The sequence below is a fragment of the Mastomys coucha genome, unplaced genomic scaffold (assembly GCF_008632895.1).
Source record: "Mastomys coucha isolate ucsf_1 unplaced genomic scaffold, UCSF_Mcou_1 pScaffold13, whole genome shotgun sequence".
In the NCBI taxonomy this organism is placed as follows: Eukaryota; Metazoa; Chordata; class Mammalia; order Rodentia; family Muridae; genus Mastomys; species Mastomys coucha.
In genome coordinates, this window is record NW_022196895.1 from 40,772,744 (window position 1) to 40,793,014 (window position 20,271).

Genomic DNA, 20,271 nt, shown 5'->3' on the forward strand with positions numbered 1-20,271 from the left:
CTCTGTAGACCAGGCTGCATTAGAAAAAAAATATTTGTGTGTGCCAAAGGAATGACGACAAACAAAATAACGTTCATTTTCTTAGTAACTTATAACTTTTGGCAAGAGCAATTGAAATACTTTCAAATGTTGCAAATGATAACACAAGATTAGAGAATAGGTCTCTGTAAGGGCCACAATCAGTTTTTCAATTATGGTACAGAGGAATTCTCAAAGAAAGACCACCTTCTCCAAGACAATAAACATCCAAGCAAAGTAACACCAAACAACAAAATTAAGTGCATCTGAGCAGTGTGAGGGTGAGTGTTGGCACAGTCGGTATCGTAGAGGATCTTGAGGGTTATAATGAGAAATTTATGATTTGTTCTAGTTGCAGAGGAGAGCAACTGGAAGGTTGCATATGAGAGCATGTTACTATACTCTGGTTCTAATTTTGAAAAAAGGAAATGATCGTGTCTGTTGCTCTCCAGAGAATGACAATAAGTGGCACCATAGTGGAAGCAATTCAGGACACTGGAATTAGGGCCCTATTTGAGCCAATGACAATTCTCATAATCTTCCCAACTCTTTTTTGTTTGTTTTTTGAGACAGGGTTTCCCTTGTAGCCTTGGCTGTTCTAGAACTCCCTCTGTAGACTGGGCTGGCATCAAATTTAAGAGATTCTCCTGCCTCTGCATCTCAGGTTCTGGGATCAAAGAAAGGCATTTGCCACCACTGCATGCCCTCCCCACCCCCAACTCTTGAGAGATTCCTCTTTAAACTTAATCTTGTCACAAAACATAGCTATTCTCATTGCTGTGCGTTCCACATCCACGGAGAGCTGTTCCCTAAAACTGTGAGCACTTTAATAACTATCATGTAAGCATTTCCCTTTGGGGTTCCGAGGTAAAAAAACAAAACAAAAAAAAAAAAACAAACCAAAACAAAAAACCCCACACTTGAATCTTTATTTCGGGTAACCAAGTTTTCAATGTGTCTCAGACTAAAAGATATATCATAAAATGTTAGGCGTTGTTTAAAACCGAACCAGTGGGCTTTGCTCCCACTAGAACACGAACCCCCAGAATTGCGGGAAAACCCTAGTTTGCAGCGCGAGTCTTTGAGCGCTGGGCAAAAGAAGCCCGTTATCAAGGAAGGAGTGAAGCATTCAATGATCGAGTGGGAAACAGAATATGTCCTCTGATGAAATGGTACTTTTTGAGAACCAAAGGCTCGGGGTCGCGAGGACCACAGCACTCCTCCAAGGACCGCATTCTCCAGCGCAGCGCCTCGCAGCGCCCGCAGAGCCAGCGGTCTAGCGTTCGCGGCTCGCGCGCGGCGCGCCCCGTGACGTCATCAGGCGCGCGCCCGAGGCTTCTCTGGGTTGGAGTGGTGCCGGTGCTTTCGCTTCCACCGCTGCTGTGCGCGGCGCTTTTCCCGCTAGCCTCTCCGGGCGCCGTCTTCCGAGCGGTAGGTCCGCTGCGTTCCCACAGGCTCTTTCTGTGTCACTGCTCGCTGGCAGCAGGCCTGGCCGCTCCCACGCGGAGCGAGCTTCTCCTCAGGGCCATGTCCAGGCCGAGCAGCGTCTCGCCGCGTCCGCCGGCTCCTAGCGGAGGCGGCCCGGGAGGCGGCGGCGGCGGCGGCCCCGCTTCGTGTGGTCCTGGAGGCGGTGGCCGGGCCAAGGGCCTCAAAGACATTCGTATAGACGAGGAGGTGAAGATCGCCGTCAACATCGCTCTGGAGCGCTTCCGATACGGTGACCAGCGAGGTGAGGCTTCTGACGGGGGACCTTGCGGGCTGACACCCGCCCGGAGGCCCGCCCCCAATGGGCAGAGGAACCCGGGGCCCGGTCCCAGAGGTGAAACCAGCGCCGTCTAGTGACTGTTGGTCACAGAGTGGGATGCCTTGTGGGTCGGAGGGGTTAGGGAGCTGTCTCTGGGCATCAGAAGCTGGAAAGGGTAGGTTACTCTCAGGTGGAAAAATGTTCTCCCGGGTACTTTTCTGCAACCCGAGGCTGCTAAGTCAACATTATTTTTTTAAGGAGTTGGTAAGCCCCTACTATCGTCCTCATTATTATTGAAAAGAAGGTGTGTCCTTACTTTAAGCAGATAAGGCTTCTGAGGAAGCTTTGAATTTATTGAATTTATGGACTTCATTGAAATTCTAGATGCATCAAATCAAACACAAACTTGTGTGTTTCGTCCTTTTATCAGGATAGAGACCTGTTTGGTACGAGCCTCGTAAATATACAACTGAGTTTACCCGTTGTGTCTGCATAACATATTGGATGCTCATTTTGATTTGCTGGCGTAACTGATAATTTGCTGAGGCTTATTGTCTGAAACGATTTTGAACACATATTTAACAGAAGCAAAGCCTTGACAAAATGTCGCAACAAATCCAGGCTGAAATATTGTGCAAGAGCCCTATAAGGTTCTGAGAATTCATAATGCTTGAGCATACCTCGTTATTGAAGGAAATACAGTTTTGTTAAGACAGAAATATGTTAGATTGTAAAATATGTCCATAGTTACACCAATTTAAGGTTTCAACACAGGTAATCTTTGATGAATTTTTCAAATCCTTTATCATATTTAGACTTTATGTATAACTTAATAATTAATATCAGAATTCTGGGCTGAAGAGATGGCTCATTTCCTCTAGCAGACTGCTCTTGCAGAAGACCCAGGTTTGATTCTCAGCACCCCATGATGGCTTGTAACCATCAAGTCAGCTTCAGGGGATTTGATGCTTCTGACCTGTGGCCACTACACACATATGGTACAAACACACACACACACACACACACACACACACACAATTAAATAAATAAATATTAAAAGTTAATGTCAGAATCCTATTAGATGTGAGTTAATTACTAAATGAAAATTCTTTTCATATAAAATATGTAATTTGATTTATACTTACATGTATTTTTCATGCTTTATGCCTATAATTGTCTATAAGTGGAACCTTTTTTCCTATGTAGAAATGGAATTTCCTTCTTCTTTGACCAGTACGGAAAGAGCCTTTATTCACCGACTAAGTCAATCTCTTGGTTTAGTTTCTAAAAGTAAAGGGTAAGTGTATAACTTTTCTTATTTTTACAAAAGTATTTACTACAAAAGTATACATGTGTCTAATTATATTTAAATCTTTATTTCTGTTTTAACTTTACATTCTTAAGTATAGTGTATATAAATAAACTCATTTAGGTCTGTATCAAGATCAGCTTTTCTTCCTCCAATCCACTTTACCTCTTATGTGCAGAAAATAAGTTAGAGCCTGGGAGATGGCTCATCTTGTCAAAGCATGTGTAAGCCAAACAACCTGAATTCCATCCTCTGAACCAGCCTTGAGCAAAGAAAGAAAAATAAAGCTCACCGTGGTTAAAACAATAATAACTATATACTCCTATGGTGAAATGGGAACAGGAGACTGCAGAATGGGCCAGAAGTTTGCACAGTGGTAGAAATAACAAGTGAGACCCAGCTTCAAGTAGGTGAAAGGAGAGAATGGACTCCTAATAGTTGTCTAATGACCTCCATGTGGACCCCTGAATTTATACATACTCATAAGTTTAAATATTTTTAAAAGGTGAATATAGTTCCATTATTCTTGTTAGGTTCTTTACTATTGGACTGCTAAGTGACAGATACTTTTCAATGGAAATTTAAACTTGAACCTGCTTAATTTGAATTATTTATACACACAGATGTAGTCTTTTGGAAAAGTTTCAGTTTGATCATCAGTTCGCTTTTGGGCTTCAGGAAAGAGTACTATTTACTCAGTTTTGTAATCATAGCCTCTGCCATAGTATCTGCTATATATTCATGAATTATGAGTAATTTCAGAAAAAAAGCTAGCTAAAGGTGAAATATAATAAAGCTTCCCAAGAGAATTTTTAGAAGAATTAAAGCGCCTTGGTTTCACAGACATGTTAGAGATACTCTTATTAATCAGGATACAGTGCTATAGAACTAAAATGATGTACTATTGATCAGATAGTCAATTAATTAAAAAATGATCACTCAAGAACTCCAGACTTCTGTCATGCTTATTTCATTCCACCATTATTTCTACCCTATGTAGTTAAAATTTTATGAAATGAACAGCACAGGGGGATGAATAGCCCCTATAAGGCACTGAGATTTCAGACAGTGAGAAACAACACAGGGGAAAAGAATCTACTACAGAGAATATGTTTAGAATCTAGTGAGTCCAGTGTGCTGTGGAAATGACAATTTTTAGATCAGGTTATTTTTTTCCCTCTTGATTCAGAGTCTCAGGTAGCACAGGCTGTCCTTGAAGTCCATAATTCTCAGGCTTTCACCTCTGAAGTGCTGCAAATACAGGTAGATGTCACCACACCCAGCTAATTAGACTGTGCTTTGTCTCATCGGCCGGGGCAGATGATAGCACTGAGAACTTACCCTTCACTCTGGTATTCACCTGGGAACATGCAGAAATGTAAATGTCAATGAAGTAAGAGCTGCACTTAGAGGACCTACAGCGAATACTACAGCTTAGCCTTCAGTTTAATGTTCTTTTACGTCTTTTTTATTTTACACTTATGCGTTTATCCATGTCAGGACATAGTCATGTGCACACATGCTGTGGCATATGTGTGGTTGTCCATTGGCAACTTGCAGGAGTTGGTTTTCCATCCATCATGTGGATTCCCAGGATTGATTGACCTCAGGTTGTCAGAGTTGTCAGCAAGTCTGGCCCCAGTTTAATGTTCTTAAGGGGAAGATGTTGACGAAATTAAAATATAATTGAAAATTGGGAAAATTAGAAAATAGTGTCATTTTCACCAATTTGTGGTTCCATTGCTCATTACAATATGATAGTTACATTATCAAATGAAAGTGTTGTGTGAAATATTTTTGTTAACTATGAAGTGATTTTTTTTTATTGTAATAGCTTTCATTTATTTAAAGCCTGCACTGTGACAGATGCTATAGTTTATATCTAACTTCTTAATCATATGAATACCTGCTTCAAAGTAGGTATTATTAACTTGGGCTTAGAGCCAACATAATTTACTTATGTTCTCACCATTAACAAACAGGAAAGCTGGGATTCCCACCCAAGTCTGTGCTTTTTAGAGCCAAGTTTTTAATCAGTACAACTTGGCTAACTTCAGGCATATATTATTAAACCTTTTAGAATACATTTGAGACTTCTTGTGTCTATAACATTTTACCTGGGACTGTTGGTTTTGTGACTTAAAGAAGTCATAAAAGATATGGCCAGTTCTGTATGAATTAAACAGACACCCAGCCAGGAACTTGAGCTATTACTGAATTGCATAGTCACAAGCTTTGGGAAAAATATTCTTTTCATTTACAAAGTATGTGCTTGAAGTAATGATTGGCAGGGCTGTGTTCCACAGTTGAGCTTCAGCTAGTAAAAGTGGCTCTTTAACAAGCTGTCCTGGGAATGTAATAAACACGTACCCAAAGCATCCCATGGGACATACTAATATGAAGTCAACCGTCACTTTTTCAGTATGTTCAGGGACTTTTATTCAGATTTTTCCACCTTTATATGCTTCCCAGTATGTATTAACTGGTGAGGTTGCACCTACCAAGAAGTCTGCTACATTTAAATTTTAACACTTATGAATAAATTAAGCTTCTTTTCCCAGTTGTTATTGTTGATTTAAGAAATGGGTTTGTAGTATTTTGATATTTTAATTGAAGATACTCTTGACTGCTTCATTTTTCTTTATTTATAGTTGTTTTGGGGGGACTTTTAATATCAAAATTTTTCACATAAGTAGGAGTACATATGTGAACAAGTTGACTATACATAGTAAATAAATTATTTCTATTAATATTCAGAAAGGGAGCAAATAGATACCTAACTGTGAAGAAGAAAGATGGATCAGAAACAGCTCATGCAATGATGACCTGTAATTTGACTCATAATACAAAACATGCTGTTAGGAGCCTAATTCAGAGATTTCCTGTCACCAATAAAGAACGTACTGAACTCCTACCTAAAACAGAAAGAGGAAATGTGTTTGCAGTTGAAGCTGGTATGTATTTTCCAGGGAGCTGCCTTATTACCCTATTATTTGGTGATTATTTTTTTCCCCACCTTAGATTTATTTTGGAGAGCTAATATGGTACAAGTTTCTTTTCAGTTTTAATAGTGTATTAAGGTGACTAAGAATTATGAGAATTTGGAATAAAATAAAGTATTAAGGCATATTGTGCAATTGAACCAAGTGTTTTAAAGGTTGTAATAAGAACTACTGTTCATTGAATGGTTACTGTGTGCTTGGCAGTATCCTCACTTGTAGCCTCACAGTAGCAACCACTGCATGGTAAAATGTGAGCTGCGAAGAAACTGGAGCTCAGGAGAGTGAACTGATCTGGTAGGGTTGCTCAGCTAGCCACTGAACACTGCTGAGATATGACTCCAGAGTGTAACCTTTCTGTGTCACTCACTGCCTTGATGTGCTGATCCTCTGTGTGTTACTTAAAACTGGGGCTTTAGCTTCTGAGAAGGGATGGGGAAGAATCTTCAGTATGCTAAACTACTCAGACAGTTGATATAATAAAACAAAGTCATAATTTTATTCAGAAAAGTACCTTTCAAGGTAAGAAAATGATCTAACTGCCCGGTGTAGACTTGTGTGGTTATTGTTATGTATGGGAATAGGTCCACAGCTCACAGGACATATGTGATCCTAGATATCAAAGAACTTGCTTTATTTATCTTTAAAGGTTTGGTTGTTTTGCTCTGCAGGGTTCATGGGTGCTATGCAAGCATTATACCATTGAGCTATAACCTGAGCCCTGAAGAAAGTATCTGAAATGTGAACTCATAGAAATAGTTTAGCTATTTGGACAATATCTTCTTTATTACACCTACTTTGTCATACATGGATATTAGCTGAAATGCTCAGTTAGAAAATTCACTAATCATAGAACTCTGTAGTTATAAATGTTATTCTGTTAGTCATTTATTTGTACATGCATCATTTTTACCATGTAGTTTTCTATTTTGTATTGTTATATTATCTGTAACAGGTTTTATAATGCACATTATTTCCTGCTTAGATTAAAAAATTTTTGACATTGTTAGAAGCTTTATGATAAACATGAAAATAATTTATATTTTGTTTAGTAATTATAGAATAATTTTTATTAGTTTTCATACGTTATGCATTGGAAACACTTGAAAAAGACTCACTGTGTAATTGCTGAAACTAGTAGCCTGTAAACTCACACATGCAGGAGGGTAGTAGCTGAGGTGCTGGGTAGTGAAGACTGTAGAGAAGAACATTCAGAGGAGCACAGGAAATTATGCAGCTTTATTTTTAATATGTCATTTCAATGTTGATCATAAACTTTCTGTTTATTCACTTTTGAAGAAAACCGAGAAATGAGCAAGACAAGCGGGCGACTCAACAATGGCATACCTCAAGTTCCTGTGAAAAGGGGAGAGTCTGAATTTGACTCATTCAGGCAGTCTTTACCAGTTTTTGAGAAACAAGAAGAAATTGTTAAAATAATTAAGGAAAATAAAGTAGTTTTGATTGTAGGAGAAACTGGGTCTGGAAAGACCACACAGGTTTGTTGTTTCTTTGTTGTTTATAGAAGGAAATTGAATTTATTCCATTTCATAGTTTTATGTCAAATTTATACTATGTGTTTAAAAACAAACCTCTGGTTATTCTACTAATAATTATTTCACAAATTGTTACTGCGTGCATATAAAGAATCTGTAGGAAGGAAATCTTTCAAATTACTACTTTATTTATTTTTTTATTTTTGAGACAGGTCTCTATGTAGTTCTGTCTGTCCTGACACTATGTAGAACAGGGTGGAGTTGGAACTCACAGAGATCTTCAGTTGCCACCTCTGGAGTACTGGGATTAAAGGCGTGTGCCTTCACACCTGCCTTATTCTTATTTTGAAAGTAGTGCGTTTGGTCTTTAAGAAACAGAAGCTTTGTGATTTGTTATTTTGGGAGACTGGGCATGGAGTTCAAATTCCTGTTATTTTATCTATTAGATGTAAAAATCTTCATCTAGCATTGTAACCCAGTAGTCATTGTAAGCCTGTTTGTTTTTTGTTTATAAAATGCAACTGATACTTAGTTCATTTTAGAGTGAGATTTAGAGGCAGTCTCTACAGAAAGCCTTATATAAAACACTAACTAGCTCCTACTGGTAGGATTTACTTTAATGCTAAGATGCCATTGAAATTTTTCCTGATGTTTCTGTTCTGTGAACCACAAATCTAGACAGAATTTAAAGAAGACTTTAGCCAGTTTCAGGAAGTAAAATAGTTTATCAGTATTTCTCCTTATTCATGGTTATAATGTAAGTAACGTGGAGGCTATTATGTAGAAAATGAAAGAATTTATTCATTTTTTTGTTTGAGAATTTTATACATGCATATAATGTGTTTTAATTAAATCTACCTTTTCCTCCCCTCCAATTTCTTTCCCATTCTTTGCCATGATTTCTTTCCAACTTGATGTACTCTTTTAATAAACCCACTTAGTTCACCTAGTATGCCTCTTAGAGGCTGCAGCTCAGCAGAAAACTGACCTTCCCTTCACCACCAGCCATCAGTAGAACTTCATGAGCCCTTCTCATATCCATGCTGAGATTTCGCCTGGCTTGCTCTTGTGCAGATTCTAGGCAAGCAGTCATAAGCTACTGTGAGTTCATTTGTACAGTGGCACTGACATGTTTAGCAAGTACTGTTTGGCTCAGCGATCTACTGCCTGTGGCTCTTAGAGTCTTTCTGTTCTGGTTAGTGATTCCTGAGCCTTGGGGTACGGTGTGATATTGCTGCCCTATATAGAGCTGACCACTCCATACTCTTATTCTTTGCACATTGGCCAGTTGTAGGTCTCTCTGTTAACTACTCTCTGCTGTGTAAAACAGCTTCTCTGACAGGCTTTAGAGATATACTAATCTATGGGTATAAAATAAGAACAGGGGAACTTATTACTATATTCATTTAACAGAATAATACTTTTTGAAATCATCTCCCAGGGCCTATGACCTAGTCAGCTTCAGGATTTTGGCCCAGTTAGCAGTATCAGGCATGAGTTTTTGTCTTATGGAACAGGCTTTGAATCCAGTCATTAATTGGTGGTTTACTCCCATAAAATTTATACCACTGTTGTTCCAGTTGGCATATCTTGCTAGGCCATTAGCTACTATAGCATGTAGGGCTCACGTCTGGATAAGACTGTTGATCATTTTTCTCCCCTAGTAACATACATAGCATCTTTAGCACTTTGTAGACTAGTCAGTAGGGAGAATGCTTCCAGCTCAGCAGCTTGATTTTTCCATGTCCTGTGCCTCAAGTATGTAGTGTCTTCAGTAATAAGGTCTTACCAAATTCTGGAGGCAATGGTGGCAGTAGTCTGTAATGTAATGGGACCCTACTGACCAATGGCTCAAAAAAATGTAACCCTACTTTTCTTTTTGAGAGCATATTGTGTCTGGGAGAAGCATTGTCCTTCATTATAGATAGGGCAACTTCATTTAAAGTTCTTTTATATAATGTGAATGTATTTTCAGGAGCTTGTACAGTAATAGGTCTTCATGTGGCATTATTACAGGTCGTTGGTGGTATTTCTTTTCATACTCTCTCCTCTACTTTGTTCTCTGTTCCTCTACATCAGTTGAACCTTTCCTATTCCATTATTCCCCTTTTCCAAATATGTTCTACCTCTTTCCCCTTGAAACTTCTCACCCTTGTTGTCCTTAGCTTCCTCACTTCTGTTTGATATTCCAGTTCATACTGTAGTTATCATACATGTATGAGAGAAAATTTACAACATTTGTCTTTCTGGGTCTGAGTTATCTTTGTATGATTTTGTACTATATGCATGCAGTGCCTACAGGGACCAGAATAAGGTCTCTGATCATCAGGGTCTGGAGTTACAGGTATTTGTGAGCTTCAATGTGAGTGCAGGGAATTGAATGAACACAGGTTCTCTGGAAGGATAGTGAGTGCTCTTAACTACTGAGCCATCTTTCTAGACCCAATAGGATTTCTTACTTTAAATATTTATGACCTTCCTGAATTTTATTATAGAAAAGTATTTGTAATTCTAGGATTGTAGGATATTTTTATTCTTGTGGTGATTTTGACTATTAAAAAAATTCCAGCGGGACTTTGTCATTTCATTGTCTTTATAGGATAATTTGGGGGAAGTTAACCTATGATAATGATCATTGACATCCAAAATTACATACTCAGTATACTCTGGTCATTTTTTGTTTTCAGTATTTGAAGGTCTTCTTTACCTTAGATATTTTTTGTTAGATTTCACTTAAAACATTTAGGTTTAGTTTTCATTGTGAACAAAAATCTCTTAAAAGTATACTTTCTCATTGATTATTAGCAGTTATATGAGACTTAGTGGTATGAAGATTAATATGAACATATTATGGACATTTGAAATTTGATGTTTATTTGATTTGGTGTGATATTTCTGGGTATGCAAAATGAATACCTTATAGTGTTTTAAAATTTTTGGTTTAGATTCCTCAGTTCCTGTTAGACGATTGCTTTAAAAATGGCATCCCCTGCCGAATATTTTGTACTCAACCAAGACGATTAGCAGCTATTGCTGTGGCTGAAAGAGTTGCTGCGGAGAGAAGGGAAAGAATTGGTCAAACAATTGGTTATCAGATCCGATTAGAAAGCAGGTAAAGACAGTCTTCTTACCTTTTATCATGCTTAAAGCTAGCTAAGTATATATATTTAACTAAAAATAGAGGATTAAATGATCATGTGAAATGGAAGGGGGGAAGTCCCACCCCTAGACAGAGAACACAGGCAATGAATGACTGGAAAGAGAACAAATTAAGTGGTCACCTCTGAAACCAAGAACCCATGAACCACAAAACTGGACTTAACAGGTCATCTTGAGCTGTTTGTGTACATATATGCAACAATAATAAAAAGGGTATCATTTGATAATGTGTGGAACAGGAGAGGGGCTGGGTGGAGGGAGGGAAGGGAGGAGGAAGTGACTTATGCTGGAGCCATCCCCAGCAATGGCTGGGTCCACAGAGGAGATAAGGAGTCTGAGAGGGAGGAGTGAGGCAAGCATGGCCGTCGGGAATATTATAGCCTGACTGACTGGTCAGAGTGCTTTTCTATTTATCAGAACTAAGTAGGCAAGAATAGATATATTCATGTTGTTCCAAAACATAGATTCTATCATTTTTGTCCTTGGACATGTGTTTTAACTTCCTCTTGGTCTTAAGTTTAGTCATCATTAATTAACAGTGACAGAACAGAGTTATCTCTTATAATCATTTTTCCTCACCAACTCCATAGCTCAACTTTTAAGAATCTAGAGGCATATTTTGACAAAGCATGGCAGCTCATTCTCATGTTAGTAGCTCTTGAGTTTCAAGGGTACTAGACCGAAAGAAAATTTCCAAGCCAGCCTAGGCAATTTGCCATCTCCCAAGCACTATATTATCAACTTTTAATGGTCAGAGTGTTAATTGTCATTAGGCCCAAGAAAAATCATCAGACCAAAGTTGCTATGGTTATTCAGTTTCTGCTATAATATAATGTTTATATCTTTGTAGAATTTATATGTCTAATCTTGGTATTCTTTTGTTCCTTGGTCATATGACACCACAGTGGCCCTGTACAAGCTAACTTTTCTAAGAAGGGAAGGTCTTAATACTTCTTTTTATCATTTATCCTTACCAGCTATTCTTTGTCTATCAGTACAAGCCCATATGTAGGACAGAGATAACTCCAGTCAATCTAACTTTGTTGCTGTTTCTTTTCCTCGAGGGGCATACCATACGTGGACCCCAATCTTATATTCCACATTATCTCCTGAGTGTATATTAAGAAGTGGCTTTTAACCTGATCTTCTACCAACTTCTCTAGCCCATTGAATCTTGTTTACCTTTTTAAGCTTACTTTGTTTTGATTATCTTGTTCCTGAGTAAGTTCAGGGACAGATGTTCTAAGAGTATCTTGGAACCACATCCTCATAAAGGAGATCTCTGGGTGTCTTTATTTGAGTCACAACCTCTAGGGCATAAGGAAGACCTTTCTAGTAGCATCAGATAAGGATATCTCCCTAAAAGCAGGAGGGACAGTATGCTCAGGATGTTCCTGGGGAAGCTTAGAAGCAGTACTTCTGGAGGAAGGCATAATGAATCATAAGGAATTTCCCATCAACCCAATCTCCCCATGTTGTACAAATACTAAAAGCCCTGTAAGCATGCAACACGTGGAGATCAAGACCAGAAGTGGAAGATGGCATGGTGACTGCAGCACGCTGCTCAGCCTTGCTTAATCTTTGTCAAGTGGCTGTGCTGGCTTTATGGCTTTCACTGTTCCCAGTAGATATGGCTGTGCCAGATTTAATAATGTTTTATTTAATATGTAAAAAAAAGTCATAGAAGACAAAAAGTTAACTGATAGTTTTGCTACTGTATTCAGATATTGATACCATATCTAAACTTAGGTTTTGAACAGCTGAGCCATAGGTATAAATCCTGTTTCAGTGTCATGATCAAGTACAAGCTGTTTCACCTTGCTGAGACTTTGTTTTATATATAAGGGTACTGTCCCATCTAAAGTCTAGAACACTGATTTACTGAGGTGAGATAGGAACTCAGTAAATGATAGTGATTCAGTTTTAGTGATAGTGTGCAACTGAGCATGCCTTATCCATAATGCTTGGGAGCAAGTGTATCAAATTTTAGAATATTTTAGATATTACAGTAAAGTAAACTTTACTGCTTGAGTTTATAGAGTGTCTGAAATCAGAAGCAAGACATTTGGGAGTTTGGATTTCTAGACTGAGGAAGTTTAACCTGCTGTAGCCTTCTTGACAATGTTAGTATTTCTTGGTTTGTAGCAATAAGGTTTTTTTTACTTGTACTGTAATTTTTTTTACTGAACTAAATTTTTGAAAGTTTTTAAAGCCTACTTATGATCTTTAACAACATACATAACTTAATTAAAAGCTGTTACTAAAAAAAAAGCTGTCACTGATAAAATTTGTGATTGTCAGATATTATGTACATATTATAACTTTTCAAACAAGTCAATATACCAATACATTAATAATATTCAAAACAATAGTTTGCATACTATATTCATAATGTTTGTTAAACTGTATATACAGCAAACATTTAAAGTAATTGTATTTTAATGATGTAAAAGATTTGTAATTATGTACTTTATTTTGATTTTTAAAAAGGGTTTCGCCAAAGACACTTCTGACATTTTGCACTAATGGGGTATTGCTTCGTACATTGATGGCAGGTGATAGCACATTGTCGACTGTGACCCATGTTATTGTGGTAAGACTGAAGACTGTTGCTGAATTTGCCATGTGATACTGAGACAGCTTAATATTTAATTACATAATGATACTTTTAGAATAGGGTAAAAGGAAAATGAATTGTTGTTTTTAGTAGATTGTGTTCAAGGTAATTTGGTATAATTATTAGAAATATATCTTATATTATTATATAAAGGTGCTATTACTTTTGGGTTTTAAGGGAGTAACAACCAAATAAAATGATTTTTGAAAATATAATAATGTTCATCTAGGAAAACGATGTATATAATTAGAATTTTCTAGAAAGTTCTAGTCTCTCTACTTAGCTTCCCAATTAATCCTTTATTGCCATAGATTTCTTAATTGCAACTATATACTTTATAGTTATTTAATTTTGTGGTTAAGTTGCAAATTTAATTACCTACTTGTTAAGTTAAAAACTACTCTCTTACTAAAGTATTCTGAACTTCTGTTCCTAGTTTGTATCAGAAAAAAATAGATTAAGTTGTAGTAGTCTTTAATAAGCAGGTTTTAGAAACCTTGCCTAACCAAATGATTCACTTGATCCCTAGTATTAAAAGTTGCATGTACATAGGGGTTTTTCTTTGTTTGCGACAGGGTCTTGCTATATCGTTTAGGCTTCCAACTTGCCATCTTCTAGCTTCAGCCTCCTCAGTAGCTGAGATTACAAGGATGTGCTACCATGCCTAGCTAGACATATATTTAAATTGATTCTGTTCATATTAAGACTGCATTTAATAGACTAAGGTAATTTAGAGTTTTTAGTTGTTTTGTAGTTTTAGAGTCTATAAAAACTAATAGTATTTTGTCATTTACAGTAAGTTGTTAATGTACAATGATTTGTGTATTGTACATTATGCAAATTAGTTTGTGATATTGATTGACCTTTCCTTACTTAATTTGAACAATGTAAATCCAGCAGTGTTTTCTGTTAAAGATGAATCATCCACAGTATTTTACCTGATGCATGGTTTTGTTTCTGTTTCTGTTCCTTGCAGGATGAAGTACATGAAAGGGATCGATTCAGTGATTTTTTACTTACAAAGTTAAGAGATTTGTTGCAGAAGCACCCAACTTTGAAACTAATTCTTTCTAGTGCTGCCTTGGATGTGAATCTCTTCATAAGATATTTTGGAAGTTGTCCGGTGATATATAGTACGACTATCTGTTATCTTCTTTAATTTTTTGAAGTAAAACTTTGCATTGTGATTGTGTTTTATTTTTATTTTTATTTTTTTAACAGAAATTCAGAAATATTGTGAAGTAAAGAATATTCATTTATGCTTCCCATGAGACAGGCCTTATAGTTGTCTCTCTGTGCTTTGGTCTCTCTTTTGCATCTGTAGCTTTCTGATGCTGTGTAGCAAATGCAGTGATCTAATCTTAAAAAGAAATGAGCTTTTTTTTTGTCCTGTGTTTCTCTTTAAGTACAGCTCTGCACTTTATTGCCTCTCTCTGCACTTTATTGCCTGCTCACTTGGAATGGTCTTCTGTACTGTCCTGTCCATCTGCTTGCAAACCCCAGGCTCAAGACTGTCAAAATCCACACGTATTCTGGGTGGGTGATGTCTGTACTTAGCCACCAACATTAGGCTTCCTCTCCCTGGATACTTTATTTGCTTCACATTTTGTCTTGTGAATATCCGGCCCAGCTACCTCTTTACATTGTCTCTCATCCTGAGGCTGGCAGTTTGAATTTAGGCTCCCTGACTTGTTGAATCTTCACTTGAATAATTCTGGTTTCAGGCCCCCTAAGTTTTGTCAGTTTTAAACAATAGATTTTCTATTAGTATTACTCACCACCTCTAAGTGGGGTGGGGAGGCTTTCTACTTCTGACCTGTCCTGCTAGAGAAGTCATTTATCCCAGTAAAGCCCACCACTGGAATTGAGTTCTTGTGGTTAGAAACTGTAGCCCCTTTTCTCCTTGGTTGCCAAGTTTATCTTCTGGGTGTGGCTCCTTCCCTTCCATCTGCTAGAGAACTGTGCTTCCTTTCTCCTTGCTTGTGGTTTTGTTTCCCTGCATTCCAACCATACTAGGACTTCCTTTGTATGTTTTCAAAGCTCTTACTTGATTTTCTTATCTTGATACTCCTCCACTAGGTCACAGGAAGGCATGTTTTAGTCTACCATCGTATTCAGGGGACTCTTCGTCATTTTATGAATAGATTCACTGTACAAGTTTTCTAAAGAATGATTGATTGACATTTTTTAATTGTTAGGAGCTCTTCACTTAGCATTTTTATTGAAAATTACATTTTATTCATTTTCTATGACTGTGTGTGTGTGTGCATGCATAAATGCCATAGTACTTGAGTGAAGGTCATAGGACAGCTTGTGGGAATTGGTTCTCTCCTATCTAATGTAGACCCCCATTTAGGAATTCTTAACAATATTATTTTGGCGCTGATTTAACTACTAAGCCCAATATTTAGATTTTAGGCAAAAGTTTTATATCTTCTATGACATCTCATGGTTTTGTGTGTGTGAATTCTCAGATCTCAGTTTGTTTGGGATCCTTGCTTCTTGAGTCTTGTTCTTCATTACCTTGTTTTCTCTCTGAGCTTCTCTTAATTTGCATGTACTGATATATTGGTATTTTTTAGCCTTTATTCCCTTAATCTCTTTCCTTTCTGTTTCTATGCATTCTTATTTCCTTCTCTCTTCCTGCTTTTATTTTACAACTTAACTAGCTATTTCAGATGGACATTTAATTGCCCCCACTCCCTTTTTAAGGCTCATAGCTTCTATTTTCCATTTTATACTGATGATTGTCCTACAGAGTTTTGGATGTAGAATTTATGGACATCACTTCTAATATGTCCAATGCTGAATATTTAATACATGAATTATGGTTTTATTTTGTCTTGCATATTTTGGGTGATACCTAAAGTCACCTAAGTCTCAAAGTTGTACATTTGTCTGATAATATTAAATTAATAACATTTGCTTGGATAATTAAGCACATGGAATTGATATCTGTGCTAACTGAAAGTTTGATTTGAGTTCTCACCTTTGATAAGTGTGAAAGGAAATGTCAGCTTTCACTGGCCAACCCACTTCTCTTTAGCGTTTCTTGTTTGTCAGAGAAACATTCTTGGGCAAGATTACTTAAAAATAAATTATTTTCCTAACAAATATAATTATGATTTCTCTTAATTTTACTTTCTGTTTCAATAATCTATCTAGGTTTTTAATTTTTTTTTTAAATCTTCATTATCACTATTATTTAACCTGAATTCATGTATTGCCTGGCCTACTGTACATGTTTCGGTCTGGTATGGTTTATTCTGGTTTTTAAATTTTTATTTTCCAAATTATTATCATTGTGGTCCTTTCTGAAGTGAGATTTTATTGATGATGAGCACTCTTTAAGTCTTGAATGACTTTTATTTCAGGACACAGACCCTTACTATGACTTCATTCATTTCTCTGGCTTTAACTTCTCTCTTATTCTTCTACTTGCCATTTAGTTTCTTGAAAGCAGCCTCATTTGGTTCCACTCTAGTGACTTTGTATTTTCTTCATATGCTGCTTACTTTCTGTGAAGCCAGTTGTTTTGCCTCCTTATTCCTCATGAATCATTAAAAATATTTTCTTGGCGTGGTCACTTCCCTCTGTGGTATACTTTCATGACATCCTGTACTTCTTTCTCTAGGACTTTCTCATTAGACCTTGCACAGCATTCTGTATCCATGTTACTGGTGTTCCCTGCCCCACGGCAGTAGAAAGTACTGCTGTTTGTACTAAGCAGAAAATTTCTGGTTCCTAATGTGATGCCAGGCTCATGGCAAGTAGGTAGTAGACAGTAAGGGAAAGCATGAGAGCACTTGTCTAGACTGTGAAGCCAGTTAGTTTATTCTCGACAGCTCTCTACAGAGAAAAGTTACAGTTAACAGGAAGTATTAGGAGAGTCACTGGAGGTTTGGAACAGTTTTTGCATAATATAAGATGCTTCATTAAATGTGGGAATTGTGTTTTGTGAATTATCTATAGGATGCAAATTTGATATTTAAAAATTTTTATCCTTTAGTACAGGGAAGGCCATTTGAAGTAAAAGAAATGTTTCTGGAAGATATTTTAAGAACTACTGGATATACCAACAAAGAAATGTTAAAGTACAAAAAGGAAAAGCAACGAGGTAGGGTTTCTTTTTTTTTTTTTAGAGAATTTGCTATTGAAAATTATTTCTATAATGCTTACATTATAAGTTTACCTTATACATCTTAAGCTTACAGAAGAACTAATACACTTGAACATATTTTCCCCTTGCTTATAATTAGATAAAAGTATGTGATAATTATTATCCCAAATACACTTTTTAAAGATAGATTTGTTTATTGTTATTACATGTGTGAGTGTTTTGCCCTCATATATGTCTGTGCATCATAAGCATGTTGTGCCAAGAGAGATTATAGAATTGGGATGCTGGGATTGAGGAGGTTGAGTGTATCTGAATCCCGAATCGTAATCAGTGTTTTAAGGAAGCAGCGAGATACATGCTGCTTCCTCCGCACAGCTCACCTCAGTAGGTGGAGGTAAGAAGTAGATGGGAGGGAGCCGAAGGATCGTCTGATTGATGACAGCAGGCTTATTCTTCGTAAAAATGTCAAACTTTCTAATTTTTAAAACTTATTTTCTAAAACATAATCTCACTTTATAGCTCACATAGACCTGAAACTTGGTTAATCTTTTCCCTCTGCCTACTAAATGCTAGAATTGCAGCATGTTCTCTATTTCCAGAAAAATTTCCAAATTGGTATTATTATAGGGTTGGTCTTTATTTCCATTTTATCAATATTTGCCTTAAAAAAAAATCACACAGTGGCATTCTGTGTTTCAGTGTATGAATTATTTGGAATTTATATTCCTTTCTATAATATTCTTGGTTGCACTCTTTCTTTGTTTACTATGTATGATTATAGGCACATAACTCTGACTCTCCACCTGAATATGTAATTAACAATTCCATATTCACTCTATCACTGCAAAAGCATATCATGTCTTACATGTAAATCGTGAAACTTGTAGATGTTAAAACGTTTGGAACTTCTGATTTCTTGTATGCCATACAATTGACATGCTAATATATGTTTAATAAATAATTCAATACAAAGTGCTATGAGAATATTAGTTATTAATTTATATAGTAGATACATTATGGGTAAAGATGCTATTTTGAAATTCTGGGTTAGAAGCAAACTTCTTACTGAAAGAAGAATGAATGTTTTTATGTAGCTTCATATATCTTTATGTTATAATATAACTTTATGAAAGACTCATTGTAATTTTTAAAAGTGACTTCAAAGTAAAACCAACTTTTAAGTGATACAGCATTCACTTAGGATTATGGGTTTAAGCAAAAGAACATTTTATCAAAAGGAAAGGACCAAGTACTTTTTTTCATTCTAATTTAGAGGAAAAACAACAGACCACCCTCACAGAATGGTACTCTGCCCAAGAGAATACTTTCAAGCCCGAGTCTCAGAGACAGAAAGCTGTTGCTAGTGTGTCTGAGGAGTACGACTTACTGGATGATGGAGGCGATGCTGTCTTCAGTCAGTTGGTAAGGTATTACTGGTTCATAATGATATTTTGAGTAAATATTATGTAGGTTAAACAACTTTAATGAGGTAATAGTACTTTTTATTTTGTTATTGGAGGGTAATTTTCTTTGTTTTAGACTATAACATATTTTCAGAATAATCTAATTCTTCATTTTTTTAAAAGGGTTAGAGATTAAATCAAGGGCCTTGTAACCACTTTATTCCTGAGCTATACTTATGATTTCAAACTTTGTCTTTAGAAGAGTAATTTAGCTACTTTTAAAAAAGATTTATTTTTATTTTATGTGTAAGAATGTTTTGCCTGCATGTATTTGTGTGCATATCAGTACAGATCCCCTCGGAGGCTGAGGTTGGGACCCTCTGGCACTGGAGTTTATGGTGATATGAGGCACCATGTAAGTGCTGCTGGGAACTGAACTTGGGTCTCTGCAAAGCTGCAAAGGCTCTTCACTGCCAAACCTTCTCTCAGCCCCAAATTAGCACTTTTTTTTTAAAAATGAGAAGATAGATGATGCTTGACATTGTATACTACTGTTTTAATTCTGATATATCCAGAAGAATTATACTTAAGTTTGAAAAGAGGCTTCTGAAGGATATTTTAAAATTGTTTAGTGTAAGGAAGGTCCCTTTGATTTAGCAATCAGCATTTTGACATTTTGGCTCTGAGCCTAGTTTTGAATGGCTGAGCAATCTCTCCAGGACATGAGTTTGACTTGGACATTCTGTGTAGAAGCTTCTGAAGATTGGTAGAATCTGTTTCCTTGCCAGCAGTGCTCCTTTGAGGGGCGGGGGGAGTTGGGGTAGGGAAAGGAATTCTTTTTTTGAGACAGCCCAAGTTGTCTGGAACTTGCTATGTATGATGGGGTAGCCAATACAAGGAAACTTGTCTTCTTCTGCCTCAGCTTCTCGAGTTGCTGGAATTATAAATGAGAGCTTCTCGTGTGCTTGATGGAGATAAGAAACTGGTTTTAGTATTAAAAAGTTATAGGGTAATGTTTTTTCTGATGTAGCTGGAAAAGAAACCTGTATTATTTGCCAGTATACCACCAAACACAGTTAGTTCATGTGGCTAGATCATAGTACTTTGCCGCCAAGCTCACTTTCAGATAAAAGATGATTGTAATACAGTATTATGAAAGATAATGTTTGAAAGATGAAATTAGTGACTTTTTATATAATACTGTATGCATGTTACATGGTTTTTAGTTCTTCTGATGATTGTAGCTATTTTATTTTCCATGCAGCAAATATATTTTTAAAAACTTTTTATTGATTCTCTGTGAATTTCATATCATGCTGCACCCCAGTCCTAGGGGTTCCCTCATATTGGCCCTTCACCCTTGCAACCTCTCTCAGGTGCACATGCGTGCACGCACACACACACAC

At 36.8% G+C, this 20,271-nt stretch overlaps 1 protein-coding gene across 3 annotated transcripts in view; it reads left to right on the plus strand.

The window, feature by feature from the left end:
- Nucleotides 1-1,353: 1,353 nt before the first annotated feature.
- Nucleotides 1,354-20,271, plus strand: part of Ythdc2 (YTH domain containing 2) — a 62,239-nt gene continuing 43,321 nt past the window's right edge. For 2 of the 3 annotated variants that reach the window (XR_004117257.1, XM_031365615.1), the window contains exons 1-9: nt 1,354-1,747; nt 2,969-3,059; nt 5,829-6,025; nt 7,370-7,569; nt 10,512-10,678; nt 13,216-13,318; nt 14,319-14,475; nt 17,352-17,459; nt 18,736-18,884. Coding sequence is in view for 2 of the 3 variants with exons in the window: in XM_031365615.1 (XP_031221475.1) it covers nt 1,546-1,747; nt 2,969-3,059; nt 5,829-6,025; nt 7,370-7,569; nt 10,512-10,678; nt 13,216-13,318; nt 14,319-14,475; nt 17,352-17,459; nt 18,736-18,884 (1,374 nt within the window). In the remaining variant the exon portion in view is untranslated. The remainder of the gene's footprint in view (nt 1,748-2,968; nt 3,060-5,828; nt 6,026-7,369; nt 7,570-10,511; nt 10,679-13,215; nt 13,319-14,318; nt 14,476-17,351; nt 17,460-18,735; nt 18,885-20,271) is intronic. The other variant, XM_031365616.1, reaches the window with a different exon arrangement.